Source organism: Lithobates pipiens, unplaced genomic scaffold, assembly GCF_037356315.1.
Source record: "Lithobates pipiens isolate NorthernLeopardFrog02 unplaced genomic scaffold, aLitPip1_a1.2 Scaffold_10, whole genome shotgun sequence".
Classification (NCBI taxonomy): domain Eukaryota; kingdom Metazoa; phylum Chordata; class Amphibia; order Anura; family Ranidae; genus Lithobates; species Lithobates pipiens.
In genome coordinates, this window is record NW_027507686.1 from 193,669,916 (window position 1) to 193,691,114 (window position 21,199).

General features: G+C 45.7%; 1 protein-coding gene across 1 annotated transcript in view; it reads left to right on the plus strand.

The window, feature by feature from the left end:
- The window catches only part of VWCE (von Willebrand factor C and EGF domains), a 136,423-nt gene that overhangs the window by 14,498 nt on the left and 100,726 nt on the right, over window positions 1-21,199 (plus strand). The window contains exons 2-4 of the mRNA XM_077460807.1: window positions 12,826-12,920; window positions 14,514-14,603; window positions 14,683-14,724. Coding sequence (XP_077316933.1) covers window positions 12,826-12,920; window positions 14,514-14,603; window positions 14,683-14,724 — 227 coding nt within the window. The remainder of the gene's footprint in view (window positions 1-12,825; window positions 12,921-14,513; window positions 14,604-14,682; window positions 14,725-21,199) is intronic.

Genomic DNA, 21,199 nt, shown 5'->3' on the forward strand with positions numbered 1-21,199 from the left:
TGGAGGCTGCCACTTCCCGGCGCTGCGATGCCCCTGCTGGGTCTGTGCCCCCCTGGGGGTGCTGTGTGCTGCATGGTGCGGCCCCCCGGGCCGGCCTCCGGGCTGTACCTCTCAGGCGGCCTGGATCGCCGCGCCCGAGGTGTAGCCACCGCTCCCCCGCTGGCCGCCGTCCCCGCCTCTGCCGCCATGGCCGCTATCTGGGCCCTGAGCCATGCGGCGCCTGACTGGCCACCGCCGATTGCAACTCCACCATAAAACTTTCACTTGCCACCATCGCCTCGTGGTGTGTCGGGTAGCTGCGCTGAGCTGAGCGAGAGGGTCCGATCACTTCCTCCGCCGCTCTGCGAGTGATAGCAAAGCACTCTGCTATCACTGAGCTAACACTGGCTCTGCCCCTTGCTCCGCTTACCCGGCTCCCTTAAAGCGGCCCTACTTCCCCCCCTAAAGACGGCAACTGTGCGGTCCAGCACATGTAATGCTGTCCCTGCACCCACCCCCTGCGGCTGCTAGCTCTGGGACTCCCTTTAACAAGCCATACGGCTTTAAAACTGACAGCTTACAAAGGTATTGGCAGACAGCTTTGGGGCTTTCCCTGCAGGAGCCCGACATTACACTCACTGATCACGGGTGAAATGCCCTGCTGGCGCCTATAAAAACATAATAAATGCACATTTTTTTCTGCAGAATGAAGGTAAAAAAAACTTCAGTGTGCAGCAGCCTCCCCAAATACTTACCTGGGCCTCCTCTCGATCCAGTGCCAGCTCTCCTGGGTCTCTTTCTCCTCATTGGCTGAGACAGCAGTGAGAGCTATTGGCTCCTGCCACTGTCAATCACAGCCAGTGAGCTAATGAGAAGGATCTGGGATGTTCTGTGTAAAACCACTGCACAGGTAAGTATGACATTTAAAAAACAAAAACAAATCAGCCTTTAATATCACTTTAATGAATGCCTGTGTAGCTGTGTCTTTTATGTGTGTCTGGAAACATATAAACTGGAAAAGAGGCTACCTATACTCAGACCTTAGAGCAACATTTCGTCCCCAATATACTGCAAAAAACTGAAAAATTATACATCAAGTATATAAAATGACAATATTTATTTTGTATTTCATAAAAAACCTGTGCAGTACAAATATTTAATTGTAAAAGATAGATCACAAGTATATATTCAAGATCCTGACATATTTTAATGTAGCTATAATCTCTACACGTTTTGTGGGCAGCGCCCACTTTATCAGGAGACAGCTGAGGTTGGTTTTGTGTATATATACTGAGGTAGGTACCCTATGAAAAGGGACCACTAAACTATAAACCAATGGATAAAATCAAATAACACCTGGGTCCTTGAAGACCACCACAGCATAGGTTCGAACTGGGAGCTGAGGGTGGTAGGGTAGACCTAGGGCAGGGGCACACAGACGGGGCCCCCATTGCAATACCCCTTGTGTAGGTCCACAGCCCCACTCCAGCTCTGAGGAGACACAGCAGCAAGGATGGCAACTGCATTCACAAATGGACTGTTGTCCTTTTCATAGGGTGCTTACCTGAAGATACATACAAAAAACCCCACCTCAGCTGTCTCCTGATAAAGTGGGTACTGCCCATGAAACATGTAGAGATTATAGCACAGTTGAACTATTGTTTTGCTTGCGTCTGTCTAGCAAGGTTACTCTGTGGTATAAGCAAGGAAGCTGAGACTTCTGCAGTATGAAAATGTGCTTTTACTATACAAAGATACTGTACATGCAAAACTATTACACTATTAGGAATACAATACAAGACTGACAGATATCTATAACAAGCAAATTGCCTAGCAAATGAACAGCCTATGGTCTATATCAGTACAAATACACTTAAAGGTTACTTATCTTCTGTTACTGTATGTTCATGATCTCCATTGGCAACGATTCTGGAAATCAGGCACTGTTCTTGTATCATGAGTAGCCTTTGATCTTCAAAACATGATCATGTGTGTTCTAGTCTCTACTCACCTCTTTTTATTTGTACAAGTTTGTTGACAAAAGTTAATGGTTACAAACTTGTTTCCATAACAACAGACTGATGCCCCATACACACGGTCGGACATGCCGACAACAAAATCCATCAGATTTTTTCTGAACTGATTTTGGCCTAAACTTGTCTTGCATACACACGGTCGCACAAAGTTGTCGGAAAATCCGATCGTTCAGAAAGCGGTGATGTAGAACACGTATGGCGGGACTATAAAGAGGGCAGTAGCCAATAGCTTTCGTCTCGTAATTTATTCTGAGCATGCGTGGCACTTTGTCCGTCGGAATTGTCTACACACGATCGGAATTTAAACTATCGGATTTTGTTGGCGGAAAATTTTAGATCCTGCTCTCAAACTTTGTGTGTCGGAAATTCCGATGGAAAAAGTCAGATGGAGCCCACACACGATCAGATTTTCCGACAACAAAATCCGATCTGACTTTTTCTGTCTTTCCGACTGTGTGTATGGGGCATGACAGTCATTCTTTCAGTTTGAGAGACCCTTTCTTACTTGTTTACTGTAGCTATAGAGACAATAGCCTATTCAAACCGTCAATTGAATACAACAATAGTATAGTAACAATAGTATCTACATACCTATTGTATGAAACAGCATTTGTTTGAGAAATCTACTCAAGCCAAAGAACTGACAGTAATCTGACCAACTCACTATTGTAATATTGTCCCATGTATCTTATGTCTGATTAACCACCTCAATACAGTGCAGTTACACCCCCTTCCTGACCAGACCAATTTTCAGCTTTCAGCGCTCTCACAGTTTGAATGACAATTACTCAGTCATCCTACACTGTATCCATATGAAACTTGCGTCCTTTTTTCCACACAAATAGAGCTTTCTTTTAGTGGTATTTAATCACTAGTGGGTTTTTTATTTTTTGTGCTATAAATAAAATAAAACGTAAATTTTGTGAAAAAAATGCCTTTTTCTTCGTTTCTGTCATAAATTTTTGCTAATTAGTAATTTTTCTTCATAAATTTTAGCCAAAATTTATACTGCTACATATCTTTGGTAAAAATAACCCACATTAGTATATATTATTTGGTCTTTGTGAAAGTTATAGAGTCTACAAACTATGGTGCCAATCACTGAAAATTGATCACTTCTGATCAGGCCTTCAGTACATCAGGTGTACCTCATTTCTTGAGACACTAACAAGTCAGGAAAGTATAAATACCCCCCAAATGACCCCTTTTTACAAAGTAGACATCCCAAGGTATTAAGTAAGTAGCATGGTGAGTTTTTTTAAGTTGTCATTTTTTCCCACAATTCTTTGCAAAATGAATTTTTTTTATTTTTTTAAATTTTTTTTTACTAAATTGTCATATTATCAGGTTATTTCTCACACACAGCATATGCATACAACAAATTACACCCCAAAATACATTCTGCTACTCTTCCCGAGTACGGCGATACCACATGTGTAGGACTTTTACACAGCCTGGCCACATACAGAGCACTAACATTGATGTAGTACCTTCAGACGTTCTGCGAGCAAAAATTACGCATCTCATTTCTCAACCACCTATTACACTTTTGAAGGCCCTGGAGTACCAGGACAATGGAATTTCCCATAAAATTACCCCATTTTGGAAAGCAAACACCCCAACGTATAATCTGTGAGGCATAATGAGTCTTTTGAACGGTTCATTTTTTTCCAGAAGTTTTTGGAATATGTGGAAAAAAAATTAAAACGCATTTTTTTTTTACACAAAATTTTCAATTTATAAGATATTTCTAACACATAGCATGTATATAGCAAAAATTACACCCCAAAATACATTCTGCTACTCCTCCCGAGTATGGCGATACCACATGTGTAGGACTTTTACACAGCCTGGCCACATAGAGAGGCCGAACATTGAAGTAGTACGTTCAGGCGTTCTAGGAGCATAAATGACATTCCTACCCATCACACTTTTGAAGGTCCTGGACCACCAGGACAGTAAAATTACCCACAAAATGACCCCATTTTGGAAAGCAAACACCCCAACGTATATTCTATGAGACATGGGCTGGAGATAGGTACTCAGGTACTCTGATGGCCTGGTGACAGGTACTCGGGTACTCTGATGGCCTGGTGACAGGTACTCGGGTACTCTGATGGTCTGGTGACAGGTACTCGGGTACTCTGATGGTCTGGGGACAGGTACTCGGGTACTCTGATGGTCTGGTGACAGGTACTCGGGTACTCTGATGGTCTGGTGACAGGTACTCGGGTACTCTGATGGCCTGGTGGCAGGTACTCGGGTACTCTGATGGCCTGGTGACAGGTACTCGGGTACTCTGATGGCCTGGTGACAGGTACTCGGGTACTCTGATGGCCTGGTGACAGGTACTCGGGTACTCTGATGGCCTGGTGACAGGTACTCGGGTACTCTGATGGCCTGGTGACAGGTACTCGGGTACTCTGATGGCCTGAGACAGGTACTCGGGTACTCTGATGGCCTGGTGACAGGTACTCGGGTACTCTGATGGCCTGGTGACAGGTACTCTGATGGTTTGGTGACTGGTATTTGGGTACTCTGAAGGGCGGGGACAGGTACTCATATGGACTGTGACAGGTACTCGGGTACTCAGATGGACTGTGACAGGTACTCTGGTACACAGATGGACTGGAACAGGTACTCGGGTACTCAGATGGGCTGTGACAGGTACTCGGGTACCCTGATGGACTGTGACAGGTACTCGGTACTCTAATGGACTGTGACAGGTACTCGGTACTCTAATGGACTGTGACAGGTACTCGGGTACTCTAATGGACTGTGACAGGTACTCGGTACTCTAATGGACTGTGACAGGTACTCGGGTACCCTGATGGACTGTGACAGGTACTCGGTACTCTAATGGACTGTGACAGGTACTCGGGTACCCTGATGGGCCGTGACAGGTACTCGGGTACCCTGATGGGCCGTGACAGGTACTCAGGTACCCTGATGGGCCGTGACCGGTACTCGGGTACTCTGATGGGCCGTGACAGGTACTCGGGTACTCTGATGGGCTGTGACAGGTACTCGGGTACTCAGATGAACTGTGACAGGTACTCGGGTACTCAGATGGGCTGTGACAGGTACTCGGGTACTCTGATGGGCTGACAGGTACTCTGATGGGCCGTGACAGGTACTCGGGTACTCTGATGGGCTGTGACAGGTACTCGGGTACTCAGATGAACTGTGACAGGTACTCGGGTACTCTGATGGGCTGACAGGTACTCTGATGGGCCGTGACAGGTACTCGGGTACTCTGATGGGCTGTGACAGGTACTCGGGTACTCAGATGAACTGTGACAGGTACTCGGGTACTCAGATGGGCTGTGACAGGTACTCGGGTACTCTGATGGGCTGACAGGTACTCTGATGGGCTGTGACAGGTACTCGGGTACTCTGATGTGCTGTGACAGGTACTCAAATACTCTGATGGACTGTGACAGGTACTCTGATGGACTGTGATTGACAGGTACTATGAGGGGTGGTGACAGGTCCTCTTTATTGGGGGGGGGGGGCAATCAGTATGATTGGTGTACACTGTATGCGGTAACGAGATGTTACCGCAATCTCCTCCTCACACACGATCGGTGTGTGAAGAGGAGAACCCGGTAACATCCCGTTACCGCAGTTTGTTTACATTTTTGTGATCGGCTGTGAAAGGATCACAGCCGATCACGTGGGTAAACAGCCGGCCAATGGCTGTTTACCAGCGTCGGTGACGAGCAGTGTTCCCGGGGAACACGCCGCCACCGACGTGCACGCGCAGCGCGCTCGCGATCACGCGCATGCGCCGTGCCTGTTCGAGGTGTGACCATCTGTGATCGGCCGTGACTTCATCACGGCCGATCACGTGGTAAACAGCCATAAAGAATGGCTGTTCACCCCCTTCGGTGGCGAGCGGTGTCTCCGTGACACGCCGCCACCGAAGAAACAGGGATGCGCGCGCACGATCGCGCGCATTCCCTGTTTAAACGGGAGGCCGTCATATGACGCCTCCCGCCACATAATATAAAAAAATCATATTTTAACAAACGCAACACAGCTATGAATTTAATGTCTCAACAATTATGTCAGCATCTTGAATATATACTTGTGATCTATCTTTTACGGTGAAATATTTATACGGTACAGGTTTTGTATGAAACACAAAATAAATATTGTAATTTTATATACTTGATGTATCATTTTATTTAGCACCAATCTCCTAAAGTCCCATGGGCAATTCCTTTTTCTGCATGTGCCTGGAGTTCTGCTTCCATCTGAACATAGTGAGATAAAAAATAAAAGTCTAACCCTGGTTGGTTGGTTGGAAATATCTCTGATTTAAAAAACTGATAATGAGGTACCACAAATTCCCATGATTTCTGTACGTTGGGCTAAATTCTTACCATATGCTAATGTTCTCTTTAGGTAAGTATGTGTTCAAGATCAGCATTTAAAAAAGCTATGTTTAAATTTGGAAAAAAAAATTTTTTCTGTCTTTCTATGGCTTCAGTGCTTTCTGAGTCACTAATCTGTAACAGGAATGCAGGTAGAGAATCCAGAACACCTGATCTCTATACTTGTTCCAGGTCAGTGACTCAATAAATACTAAAGCCTTTGGATTAGCATAACTGCCAGAGAACTAGCATTTTAATGGGGAAGTCTCAGTGATGGTTTCATCCTCCACAGAGTATACCGTACTCCTGAATTTTTACTCAGAATTGGCTTACACGCTGATCCCTGCTGCAATAGATGCAGCCAGCCACATGGGACTTTGATCTACGTCCTTTGGCACTGTCCCAAGCTCAGAATGTATTTGTAGGGGGTGGTTCTAACCCTTAATGGTATTTTTGGTACACACCTGGAAGTTGATCCTTTCACATGCATTTTATTCATCCTTACTTGATGATTGGCTATAAAATAGGATGTTGGCTTTAAAATGGGAGTCTGCAACGCTCCTTTCTTCTTTTCAGGAATGGGTGCATGAGCTGAACAGATGTATTTCTTTTAGAAATATAGATACTCACTTTGCAACGCAATGCATAAATTTGACCTGATACGGTCTCACTGGTCAGATTTATTGGACCACAGCACAGCTTAACATATTAAGTCTGCCTTTGCACTAAGAAAGTCATGTAAAAATGTGTAAAAAATGAAAAGAAAACAAGCCGCGCTGTGGTAATTGGTCTAATAGGTTGCTGCCGTCCCTATAATTCCCAACCCCTTTAGGAGGCTATGAACTCCAACTGTTATATAAATAAATTTAGGGATCCTGGCGCTACCTCCATAAGATGTTTTTATAGGTAAAAGGTATGCCCTTACTGCATAGGGTGATCTAAAATATATTAGCTATAGTAGTCTTATGTCCCGTAAATAAGAAAGAAAAGTTCCTAATGTAAACAGCAAAGAGAAAACAAGAGGAGAGAACCGCAGCCTATATAGTCTAGGCCACTGTAAGGATACTCTATGCTTGAACTATGTAGTACCGGACACTGGGTGTGTTGTCAACACCCCCCTGCTTACTGTATATACCAGCTAATTATATAAGCATGCTATATGAAGAGAGTCAGAGTTGATAAATATATCACATCATCAGACCATAATCAATCATAAGCAAACAGTGAAAAATGGGTGAAGACATACGAATAAAAGTAAAAGAACAATGGAAAAAATAAGTTGATGGTTGGCTTATAACTTTCTGTCACTTGTCTGGCTATATAAGATTTATACAGTCCTTATTTTGTAAATACAATAAGCCAATATCCAAAAGATCTCCACCTCAATATCATAGATGTCCTTATCACATCAACTAAATATTATACAGTCCACACCATATGTGAAAAAATTATTATAAGCCACAAAGGGATAAATTATGTGCAAAAATATAAAAATGTGCAAAAAAAAAATGTGCAAAAAATGTGCAACTGTGCAAAAAAGGCAAAAATATGTGCAAAAAATTGCAGAAGATCAAAAAGAATATGTATAATATTTGGCTAAAATAAAAAATATAACAAAATTATTAACCACTTGCCAACCGCTGCACGCCGATGTACGTCGGCAGAATGGCACGGGCAGGCATATTGGCGTACAGGTACGTCCATGCCTTCCCGCGGGTGGGGGGCCCGATCGGGCCCCCCCCCCCGGTGCCAGCGGCGGTCGGATTCCGTGCAGGAGCGATCCGGGATGAGGGGGCGGCCATTCATTCATGGCCACCCCCTCGCGATCGCTCCTGATGAATGGAATGCTTCCCCTACATCACTTCCTCTCCTGTATTGTAAACACAGGCAGAGGAAGTGATGTAATCTCTCCTCGTGTCGGTCTTTTTCGTTCCGGCACCGAGGAGAGATGATCAGTGAGTTGCACCAACACACTACACTAACAGTAGAACATGCCAGGCACACTTTCACCCCCCCCTTAACCCCCCGATCACCCCCCCAATCACCCCTGCACCCCCAGTCACAGTGACACCAATTGCATTTTTTTTTTTTATTATTGCATTGGTGTCATTTGTGACTGCAATAACTGTTAGGGCAGTTAGGGTTAGCCCCCTTTAGGTCTAGGGTACCACCCTAACCCCCCAATAAAGGTTTAACCCCGTGATCACCCCCCGTTGCCAGTGTCACTAATAAGCGATCGTTTTTCTGATCGCTGTATTAGTGTCACAGGTGATGCTAGTAAGGCAGGTAGGTATTTAGGTTCGCTGCAGCTTTTTATAGCGTCAGGGACCCCCATATACTACTGCATAAAGCCCCCTGATTGCCCCCTAGTTAAAGTGGTGTTGCCACCAAAAAATTAAAAGTGCTTAAAATTCGTAAAAAAAATAAAAAAAAAATAATTGGCAAAAAAAAATTTTTTTACTCACCTCTAAATACCGGTTGCTAGGGGGTCCCTCGTAATCTGCCTTCCTCATTGCCCAGGCTGGTGACATCACTTCCCCTCGTGCCGCACATTCACCTGGGACCTGTCATGTGTCCCAGGTGACTGTACGGTGTATCACGGCGCCCTGCGCCGCTCGCGCATGCGCAGTGGGTGCCCGGCTGTGAAGCCACAGCCGGGTGCCCACAGTATGCATGACGGCGCCGCGAGCGGAGCGGGGAGCGAGGGGGGGCTTCGTTCCCCCGCATCGCTGGACCCTGGGGCAGGTAAGTGTCCGATTATTAAAAGCCAGCAGCTGCAGTATTTGTAGCTGCTGACTTTTAATTTTTTTTTTTAGGGGGTACCCCACTTTAACCCTTTCACCAGTGATCACCATATAACTGTTACAGGTGACGCTGGTTGGTTGGTTATTTTTTTATAGTTTCAGGGCACCCGCCATTGATTACTTAATAAAGGTTTAACCCCCTGATCACCCGGCGGGTGATATAAGTTTGAGGGTCAGATAGGGTCTGCATCGCCCCAGGCAGCGTCAGGTTAGTGCCAGTACCGCTAACACCCACGCGCAAAGCATACACCTCCCTTAGTAATACAGTATCTTAACAGATCAATATCTGATCTGATCAGATCTATATTAGCGTCGCCAGCAGTTTAGGTTTCCCAAAAACGCATTGTTAGCGGGATCAGCCCAGATACCTGCTAGCACCTGCGTTTAGCCCCTTCGCCAAGCCTAGCCCACCCAAGTGCAGTATCGATCGATCACTGTCACTTACAAAACACTAAACACATAACTGCAGACAATGAACTCTGTTGTCCTCGTGGAGACCCTGCATACGACCTTAGAAAGCCTGAAGGCGGTGCTTGGCTTTCGGGGCCCCGTACGCAGCTAGGCTCCCAAAAAATTTCCCACACATGTGGTATCTCCATACTCAGGAGAAGCAGCAGAATTTATTTTGGGGTGTCATTTCACATATGCCCATAGCATGTGTGAGCAATATATCATTTAGTGACAACTTTGTGAAAAAAAAAAAAAAAGTTTGTCATTTTCCCGCAACTTGTGGCAAAATATAAAATATTCCATGGACTCAACAACTCAACTCAACTATGACATCTTAAGGGGGCGGGGTCACCATGTGACACCAACCCATGTGACATAAAGCCATGTGACACCGCCCCTTGTCCCTATATAAGTGGCCGCGCAGCGCGGCCCTGGCATTGTGGCCGGAGAGATCGTCGAGTCAACATCTCCTGGAGAAGAAGAAGAAGAAGAAGAACGGAAGGCGGCGGCGGCGGCGGCGACAGAAGACCGGGCCACCGCCTGTAAAAGAGCTATAAGAAGGCGCGGTGGCCCGGCAGAAGAACCGAAGAGGGGGACAAGACCCCCGAAGTCGGGAGAAGAGGCCGGCGGCGAGGAAGAAAGCCGTACTCCTCCGCTAGCAAAAGAGCTACAAGAAGATAGCGGAGGAGTCCGGCGAGAAGACCCCCGAAGACGGAAGACCCCCGGAGCTGTGCAATAAAGTATTTTATCTCGTGTGTTGTGTTTTTTTTGTACTTTTATTTTACAGGTGAATGGGTAGGGGTACATTGTACCCCATACTCATTCACATAGGGTGGGGGGCCGGTATCGGGGGCCCCCTTATTAAAGGGGGCTCCCGGATTCCGATAAGCCCCCCGCCCGCAGACCCCGACAACCAACGGCCAGGGTTGTCGGGAAGAGGCCCTTGTCCTCATCAACATGGGGACAAGGTGCTTTGGGGTGGGGGGCCGCGCGGCCCCCCTTCCCCAAGGCACCCCCCCATGTTGAGGGCACGCGGCCTGGTACGGCTCAGGAGGGGGGGCGCTCGCTCGCCCCCCTTTCCTGGCCGGCCGGGTAGCGTGCTCGGACAAGGGTCTGTTGTGGACTTGGGGGGACCCCCACGCCGATTTTTTTCGGCGTTGGGGTTCCCCTTTAAGTCCATACCAGGCGGCGGGGCCAGCGACGTCTCATTCGCGGGCCCCGCCTACCTGGATACCCGCTCAAAATGAGCGGACTTTTCTCCGGGCGGGAAAAGTCCGCTCATTTCAAAAGTACGGCGGACTGGCATACACACGGCCGGATTGTCCGCCGAAATGCGAGTACGACGGACAGAATTTCGAAAAAACCGAAATTCTTAGTACGCCGGACTGCACGCTGAAAAAGTCCGCTGAAGCCCACACACGAGCGGACTGTCCGCTGAAATGTGTTTCGGCGGACTAAGTAGGCCATACAGTCCGCTCGTGTGTACGCGGCATAAGGGTAAAATACCTGCTGGGTCTTTTTTTTCTGTCTGTGTACCATTGGGCACATTTTCTATCACTTCTTGTCTAATGCCTCGTACACACGATCGAACCATCTGGTGGACTTAGTCCGGCGGACAATCCGATGGACTTTGCAGCTGAGGTCCGCCGGACTTTCAAGTGAACGGACTTGGCCACACATGATCACTCCAAAAGTCCAGTGGATTCGAACGTGATGGCGTAGAATAAGGAAGTTCCTAGCCAGTAGCCAATAGCTGCCCTAGTGTTGGTTTTAGTCCGCCGGACTAGCATACAGACGAACTGATTGTCCGCTAAAAGCCAAGTCTGGCGGACAATTTTGAAACAAGTCTTATTTCTAAGTCCGCCGGAATTTTGGGAAGAAAAAGTCCGCTGGAGCCCACACACGATCGAATTGTCCGGCGGACTTTGGTCGTGTGTACGCGGCATAAGAGACAAAACATGAAGTTCGAGGAATGTTCCCAATATGAGCGTTCCCCTCTTAGACAGTTGTCCCGCAACAGGTATCCCCATTGGAAGATTTCCACTTGTCTCTTTGCTTTCTTTCACTGTGACATTGGTCACCAGCACAAATAGAGGGTAACCTTAGCCCACTCTATCCAAAACTAAAAAAAAAGTTTTTCCTAGAAATAAACATTAAAGTAATTAAGGATATAGTTTTTGCTTTGCTGTATCATATTTGAATATGTTGTTACACAGATTTGTTTGCAAGTATATATACGCAAGTATAATCTGTTGTATATTGGATGTGAGGCAGAAACATTTACACTAATCCTAATTTTGCACACACCACTTTTCAGTTTTTTATTTGCTAAAAAAGTTTAAATTATCCAATAGATTTCGTTCCACTTCACAATTGTGTCCCACTTGTTGGTGATTCTTCACAAAAAATAAAAATGTTATATCTTTATGTTTGAAGCCTGAAATGTGGCAAAAGGTTGAAAAGTTCAATGGGGCTGAATACTTTCGCAAGGCACTGTAAATGGAAGGAATGTATACCTGGAATTGTCATCTGTCTTGTCCATTCCTTGGCTTCTCTGTCAGGTTTTCAGATGTATGTTCTGGTCCTATATGTCTAATGGCCCAGAAACATTCCTGGCAGGTGGAAACAATTGATTTCCCGGATGGACCACCTTGCTATTGTTTAATAATAACAGTGACATCACTACTTAACAAGTGGGAAGCTAAAACACTGTACATTGACCCACTAAGGACATCTCTAAAATGGAAGAGCAATACTTTGATGATGTCATCTTACTGGCATTGCAAAGTACAAACTGCACTTTGCCAGCACTGGGAGGAGGCTACGAAACACTTATCAAACATAACATTATTCTAGCCCCTTAAACATGACATCATTCGGACACTGATGACCAAGGCATCGTCCCCACACTGGTTTTAAGGTGCAGCTCCAGGATATTGACAGCAGATGAGGAAAAAATGATCAGATACGGTTGCCACAGTGCATGTCATGGGCTTTAATCTACTCCAAAGATGAGGATAGTGGGGGAAAGAATGGCCCATGTTGGTCAATTTGATGAATGTGGCAACCCTTCTTGTATAAAGCACCCCAATCATATTTTTAGTCAATATTAAATTCAAGATATTTTCTAGCATCTGAATCACGTGGCTATTGATGTTTGTTCTTATATTTCTGTAGAATTCGTTCGGGACCTCATGTTTGTTTCTCAGGTATGGGCAGTGGATGCTGTCCAGGATGGACAATCTCCCCAGGCACTGGACAATGCCTTCAGCGTAAGTCTCATTTAACGTATTTTATTTCTAAACTAATCCAGTTTTTGGAAGAAGCTAATGGTTTAATTTTTTCTTTGGTTCTTAATAATATTTAAATATTCAGCATTCAGATATTCCTGCTCTACCAATTAGACCAGGGGTGTACAAACTATTTTTAAAGAGGGCCAGATCTGATGAAATGAAAATGCGTTAGGGCCGACCATTTTGCCTGACATTTTTTGAACCATTATAGTTTGGTCTAAGTGTGTTCGCCTGAGCAATAATACATTGCCCAAGAATCTCTTGCGTTTGTGGCTATGTGTGGTGAAGAGATGAGCTTAGGCGTGTTATTTGGCTAGACAGCATTTATCTGTGTATAACGCGTGCCCGTGTTTATGGGGCATTAGGCCTGATTCACACCTATGCATTTTTAGTGCTTTTTGCATTTTGCAGATTTGCACTACAGTCCATTTAACATGGTTTCCTATGGAACACGTTCTGCAGTGCAAACCGGCAAAATTTTTCCTTTTTCCATTTAACATGGAACATGTTCTGTAGTGCAAATCTGCAAAATGCAAAAAGCACCCAAACTGCATAGGTGTGAATCCAGCCTTTGCACTACATTCCTATAGTACACGTTCTGTAGTGAAAATCTGCAAAATGCAAAAAGCACAAAAAATGCATAGGTGTGAATCCAGCCTTATACACCATTAGGCTTGGTTCACACCTATGCATTTTTTAGTACATTTTCAGCTTTGCAGAAATGCACTACAGTCCATTTAGCATTTTTTTTTCTATGGGTCATGTTCACATGCATTTTATGGAAAGGGCCATAGGCTTTTTTCTTGTTTTTGGTTCCATAGACTTCAACAGATAAAAAAAGTGTATTGAAAAAACACAAAATGCACTTGGAATATGCAAACTGCAACCTGCATAGGTGTGAATCAGGCCTTGGTTGTAAAAGCTGGATGTTTTTTACCTTGAAAAAAAAAAACTGTTTGCACAATGATAGTTTATATACAAATAATTAAAAACAATATAAGGGCTCATTCTCATGGGTGTGTGGCCTGAACAGCTTGAATGAGTGCCTTGTCTATGCAACTGGAGCAGCCCTGAACCCCGTGCAGACAGTTTATGTTTCTCTATGGGGATGCAGTGACTGTAGGGATGCGGCTGCTTGTCCTAATGTGACAGGCGTGCAGGGCAGGTGAGTGGCCCTGAACACACACTGTCTATGTTCTGGGTCAGCCGTGCATCCCCATATAGAAACATGGGCTGTCTACAAGCAGGTCCAGGTGGCTCTAGCTGCATAAAGAAGACACTCATTTACGATGTATGGGCTACATTACCCATGTGAATGAGGTCCTAATCACCAGTTTCCAAAATTTGTAAACAAAAAATAAAATTCTAGTTTTCCTTATACTAAAATATGTGTGACGGAAAGGGAAATTGTGCTTTATCCTATACAGAATGTAATGGGCACATAAAAAGGATGCCTGGATCTTCTGTCCTCCTTGGCCCAGGAGCTATTGCCTCTTCTGCACCCTTGTAGCTATGCCCTAGTTCCTGCTAATATTTTCGACAGACCTGGCACTTCTTTTCTTTTTCTTGCAGCACTGTGTTCATTTGGCTGTGGCGGTGGGTACTGTATCGCACCCAATGTGTGTTCCTGCAGAGATGGGCATCAAGGTGTCACCTGCACTGGTAATGAGATAAACAACGTGAGACCTTTAGTGTTCTGTGACTGATATCATCCAAGAGTTTAAGCCTTTTCTCATTTCAGATCATTACGCCACTGAATATAATAAGGAGATAGAAGACAAAGGTGAGATATGATATATGATTAAAAAAAAAGTGTTATGCTGCGTACACTTGACGGAACAAATCCGTCTGACAACTCGATCATGTGCGGGCTCCATTGGACCTTTGCTGTCCAAAAATCTGACGGACTTTAGAATTAGAACATGTTTCAAATTTTTCAGCCAGAACTCCGTCCGGACCCAGTTCCTATTGAGAAATCCGTTTGTGTGTATGCTAGTCCGACGGACAAAAACCGACACTAGGGCAGCTATTGGCTACTGGCTATAAACTTCCTTATTCGTATGTCATCACATTCAAATCCATTGGACTTTGGTGTGATTGTGTGTGTCCAAGTCCGTTCATTCGGAATGTCCGCCGGAACTCCGACGAAAGTCCGTTGGGAAGACCGTCGGACCTTGTCCGTCGAAAAGTCTGGTCGTGTGTACATGGCATTAAACCTTACCAGACAATGGCAGTTAGCAGGAATTAGCCCTGAAGTTAAAAACAAAGTGTAGCACTAATCCCCCCCCCCTCGTACGAATTGCTAATGTCTGGGTCCCCACTGATGCACAGCCAGTCACATAGCATTTCCTTCATTCACTCCAATGCAGAAAATCAGTCCTTGGCTTGTTTTTGTTGTTCAAGTAGGGAATGATAACTTGGATGGGGTAGGGAATTATGGGATTCCCAACTTGGAAGTATCCAGAACACAGAACAAACAGGGGACAATTTCCTCCCTATTTACTAAGCTAACAGTCACTTAGTTAATTCAGCAAAAGCCCATTACAGGCTAGGGACTTCCCGTCCCATTTTTGTAAAGTAGCACATGTGGATTGAACAGCATTTCTCACATACCTCCCAACATTTTGAGGTGAGAATGAGGGACACCTACTATCAAATGTATGTAGGCATAAGACACGCCCCCTGCCACACCCCCTTAAAGGAGACTTAACCAAAATAAAATGTTAATTAAATCCACAAGGGCTTTTTTTACCACTACCATTCCTTTATTTTGGCTTTTAAATTTCACAATTGCAGCATTTTTGAATTTGGATAAAAGGTAAAGCCCTGGGATAAAAAATGCTTTTTTTTTTTTTCAGGGGAAAGAGCAAACGCAGTCCCTCACTACCCCAAATTATGCAGTCGAGTTTCATGCATTTTATACACAACTATATAGATCAGACCAAAATGAGGGACAAATGAGGGGGAAAGGGGGACAGAGCAGAGGGACATTGCTCCAAATCAGGGACAGTTGGGAGCTATATCTCTCATAACCTTCTGCTTCCCTGTGACCACTGATCCCAGTTCCACTGCTTGCAGAAATACCAGCCCACCTGGCAGCTTGCTTCTCTCAGTCCTCCTGACACACACATGGAGACTTCCCAGGGCAAGGTTGGATAAACACTTGGCATAACACTGTCTTCAAGAGAGCACTGCTACAGCTGACAGTCTCTCCCCTTGTCTGTCCCTGCATATGCTGATCTACTCACTGTTTCCCCTTGCTCTCTGCTGCCTCTCTGGCTTGAATCCCTCCAACTTCCTCCTGTGGTGGGATCCAGGCTGGCATGCCGAGCTCAAGACTGAGGTATCTCCCCCACCCCCATCGTAAGGGGTCCCTTCAAGGTCCACAAACGGCCTCCCTCAGCGCTGCTTCTCCATCCTTCACCCAAACTCCCTTGCTGGCATGGCTTAATCTATTTATGAGTTTTCCAGTTTCCTGCCAGACCCACTCCTGGGAATTGGCTGAGGGCCCATATTTAGGGCCGGTTCACACTGCGGGCGATGCGAGGCGACACCGACTTGCCTCGCCGCGACCTGCCGTGACCTCAGCGGCGATTTGCAAATGACTTCTGTATAGAAGTCAATGCAAGTCGCCCCGAGGTCGTTCAAAAGTAGTACAGGAACCTTTTTTCTGAGTCGGAGCGACTCGAGTCGCTCCTCTCAGAACGGTTCCATTGTACAGAATGGGGGCGACTTGTCAGATCGCGGCGAGGCAAGTCGTGTCGCCTCGCATCGCCCGCAGTGTGAACCGGCCCTTAGGGCAGCCCCTCTTAGCCTTCATCCACTATATTCTAGAATATTCTCCAACATCCCTTGGGAATGCACTTCGAGATCTGAGCAGCTATCAGAATGTCATTGTTTTCAGTAGGCTGCATGCATGCAGCTACACCAGGACCCTCTGTTCAGGTGTATGGAACAGCTCACCCGTGCAAATGAGGCCAAAAAGTTGAAACTGGACTGCCAATATGAAAATTTGTAAAACCAGTGAAAATGTACTTGATGTGGCTGCACTGGTTCTTGAATCAAGATAGGAGCAGAAAAAGAGGTAATGCATCCACTAACTGCAGCTCTGGTAGTGTCATACATGCACTGGTCTTGTGTGCAAAAGGTAAACTATACATGTAGGGTCATGCAGAAATCAGACCTATTGGCAAAAGCCTGCCATTCACCAGTACACTTTTGTATACATTTTTTTTTTGGAAAGTTTGTTTGATTTTTTATTGGTTATTGTGGGCATTAGCTTTCTACCGTAATGACAAAAAAAATGTGAAGGAGCAGGATGAAAAGTTTTTCTCTATAGCCTGTTTTACAAAGGCTTCAGCTTATATTAGAGGGGCATGAACAACAAGCTTTTATTAAACTTTCAACAAGCTTTAAGCATCTTTCCTTTCAGCTCCTGTTTGGGAAAGGTTATACATAGATCATAATGGGAGTACTGATAGTCACTTAAAGTGATTGTAAAGTCTTGTTTTTTTTTCTATAAAAAAAAAAAAACATGTTATACTTACCTGCTCTGTGTAATGGTTTTGCACGAAGTAGCCCAGATCCTCCTCTTTTTGGGTCCCTCTTCGGTGCTCCTGGCCTCTCCCTCCTGTTGAGTGCCCCCACAGCATGCAGCTTGCTATGGGGTCACCCAACCTGAGCTGCAGCTCCGTCTGTCCATTCAGATGCGGAGCTGCGGTTTGGCCCCGCCCCCTCTCTCCTGACTGGCTAACTGACTTTGACAGCAGCGAAAGCCAGTGGTGCTGCTGATGTGCCTCAGCCAATCAGGAAGCAGGGTCCCGGACGGCTGAGACACTCGTGGATATTGCTGGACAGAGATAGGGCTCCGGTAAGTATTTGGGGGTGCTTACCAAAAATGGAACTTCCGCTCATCTGATTCTTCCCCCCCACATTTGGCACCTTTGGGGGGTGGGGAGTGAATACCTGTTTGGTCCCTCTCCTCCTCCCTCCTTTTCCCTCTTCTGCCGGCTTTGCGCATGTGCAGTAGGGGCCCGTCTGTGAAGCCAAAAGGCTACACTGCCGGGTTCCCTTAGTAGCGATAGCCACGACAGCACCTGACCAGCCGATCCGAGGATCGCCTGCAGTGCCCACAACGCTGGACACCAGAACAGGTAAGTGTCCTAATGTTAAAAGTCAGCAGCTACAGTATGTGTAGCTGCTGACTTTTAATTTTTAAAGGGGCAGGCGGATCTCCTCTTTAAGTAAAGTGACAGCCAGCATTTTCATTAAGATCTGTGCTTAAAGGATAACTCCACTTTTGTGGGGAAAAGAAAACAAATAAAACAAAAAAAAGTAATATAGCATATACAATTACGATTGAAGTCATATTGTACTTGAATGCTATTAAAAATTACCTTTCTTTTTCAGTCTGCAGCTCTGTAGTTTTATGTAATCTGTGTACAGAACACCCCCAGAAGCATAATTTCCTGCTTTTGTGATTGGCTCACTGACTTCCCCAGAAGTTTACACTAAGATATAAGTCAGATTTTTGGCATCCCCTACAACAAAAGTTTCATTTTTGGGGAAGTACTCCCAATAGGAAATTAAATCTAAAGATATGCAGACCCTGCAACTTTCCTCATTAGAGCTTTACAAATGCAGCAGTTGGTTGATAATTATGAAACCACTCCCATTAGATCACCTTACCACATGGGCACAGACAAACACACAGGGATTTCTTCAGTATAACAAAAGGTAGGAATCTGCAACAAAGTTTATTAAAACCCTTGTACGTAGTTTTCCCAGAGGGGAATGTTCTTTTTCTCAACAAAAGTTGAGTTACTATTTTACATTTACAAACTGAAGCTGTATGGTACTTTAAAAGCTTCCTGAAAGCTCTGCATATGCTTTGTAAAAGCTTGCTGTTCGTGTGAAACCGGCCAAACAAACAAATATCTGTGAATGGGGTGTTTGGTTGGTAAAAACCAAACATATTGTAATGAAACCTGTTTAATAGGCTGGGATTCTAATCAATAAACAGCTCTGGATGAGAGTCTACAAGATTCTAAGTGGAATCGGTGATGGCAAGAAGAATGTTCTCCTGAATGTTTTTTTTTCACGAACGTTTGAATAAAACTCTAGTTGTCGCCCGCTAAAGCAGAGTTCAGACTCTTTAAAGACCAACCTGTAGCCTTAAGCCGCTTTTACACAGGCAATCCAATCAAGTCCACATGTCAGTTTTTCAGGACCTGATCAGACCCTCCATTCTCTTCTCTGGATCAGCGGATGCCAGTGGACACCTGCCGCCATGCGATCCAAGCCTGTCCACCAAAACAGACAGATGGGGGACCTATTCCCTACCCGTCTGGCGGACTAGATTGGATATCATCAAAAGTAAATGGACAGACAGTCTGTTTCCATCTGATTGCCGCATAGACGAGAGCGGAGTGGACACGGACCTATCATCCGCCTGCTCAGCGGGGATCAGCGGAGAGATCCCCTGCTGAGCAAGCGCATTCCAATTCACGGAGATGCCCATGTGAAAGGGACCTTAACCACTTCAATACCGGGCACTTAAACACCTTCCTGCCCAGACCAATTTTGAGCTTTCAGCGATGTCGCACTTTGAATGACAATTGCGCGGTCATGCTATGCTGTACCCAAATTAAATTTTTCTAATTTTTTTCCCACAAATAGAGCTTTCTTTTGGTGGTATTTGATCACCTCTACGGTTTTTATTTTTTGATAAACAAATAAAAAAATACCGAAAATTTTGAAAAAAAAATGTTTTTTTTTGTTTCAGTTTCAAAACTTTGTAAATAAGTAAGTTTTCTCCTTCACTGATGGGGCTACACTGATGGGCACTGATAAGGCGGCACTGATGGGCACCAATGAGGTGGCACCAATGAAGTGGCACTGATGAGGTGGCATTGATGGACACTGATATGTGGCACTGATATGTGGCACTGATAGGCGGCACTGATAGGCGGCACTGATGGGCGACACGGATGGGCACTGATAGGTGGCACAAATTGGCACTGATAGCTGGCACGGATTGGCATGGATGGGCATGGATAGGCGGTACAGATGGGCATGGATAGGCGGCACAGATGGGCATGGATGGGCACTGATAGGCAGCACAGGTGGGCACTGATAGGCAGCACAGGTGGGCACTGATAGGAGGCACAGGTGGGCACTGATAGGCGGCATTGTATTATGTTATACTGTACTAATGGATGCCAATCAGTGTCAAACAATAATGCATGGCAATCAGTGATGCCCGTTGGGCACTGATTGGCATCCATTATGGGCACTGATTGGCATTCATTGTGGGCACTGACTGGCATCCCTGGTGGTCTAGGGAGGATTACCTTGTGCTGGGCATCCCTGGTGGTCTGGTGGCATCCCTGGCGGTCCAGTGTGGGCATCCTCGGGGGGGGGGGGGGGGGCTGCGCTGATAATCGATCAGCACAGACCCCCATGTCAGAGGAGCAGCCGATCGGCTCTCCTCTACTCGCGTCTGACAGACGCGAGTGAGGAAAAGCCGATCACTGGCTTTTCCTACTTACACTGTGATCAGCCGTGATTGGACACGGCTGATCATGTGGTAAAGAGTCTCCGTCGGAGACTCTTTATCGAGATCGTAGTTGCAGGGTGTCAGACTAACACCCCGCAACAACGATCGCCACGATGCACGTCCCCGGGGGCGCGCAGCGGCTCAAAATATGACGTCCGGTCAGGATTTTTAAACCACTATGCCGCTGTGTATCTGCTATAGGGCGGGCGGCAAGTGGCTAAAGGAGAAGTACAACTAATACCACGTACACACAGCCGAATTGTCTGGCGGACTTAGTCCGCCGGACCGCATTACGCCAGACAATTCGATCGTGTTTGGGCTCCAGCGGACTTTTTCATCGTAAAGTCCGGCGAACTTAGAAAGTAGTTTTGACTCAAAATTTGTCCGCCGGACTTGGCTTTCAGCGAACAATCTGTTTGTCAGTGTGCTAGTCCAGTGGACTAAGAATGATGTATGCTCAGAAGCAAGTACGAGAAGGAAGCTATTGGCTACTGGCTATTGAACTTCCTTTTTCTAGTCCCGGCGTACGTGCTGTACGTCATCGCGTTATAAATCACCGGACTTTCGGAGTGTCCGTGTGTGGCCAAGTCCGTTCGTTAGAAAGTCTGACGGATTGTTTGCCGGATTGTTTGCCGGACAATTCGGTCATGTGTATGCGGCATTAAGCTGGTTTGGGTGGGCTTCTTCTATGGATCACAGG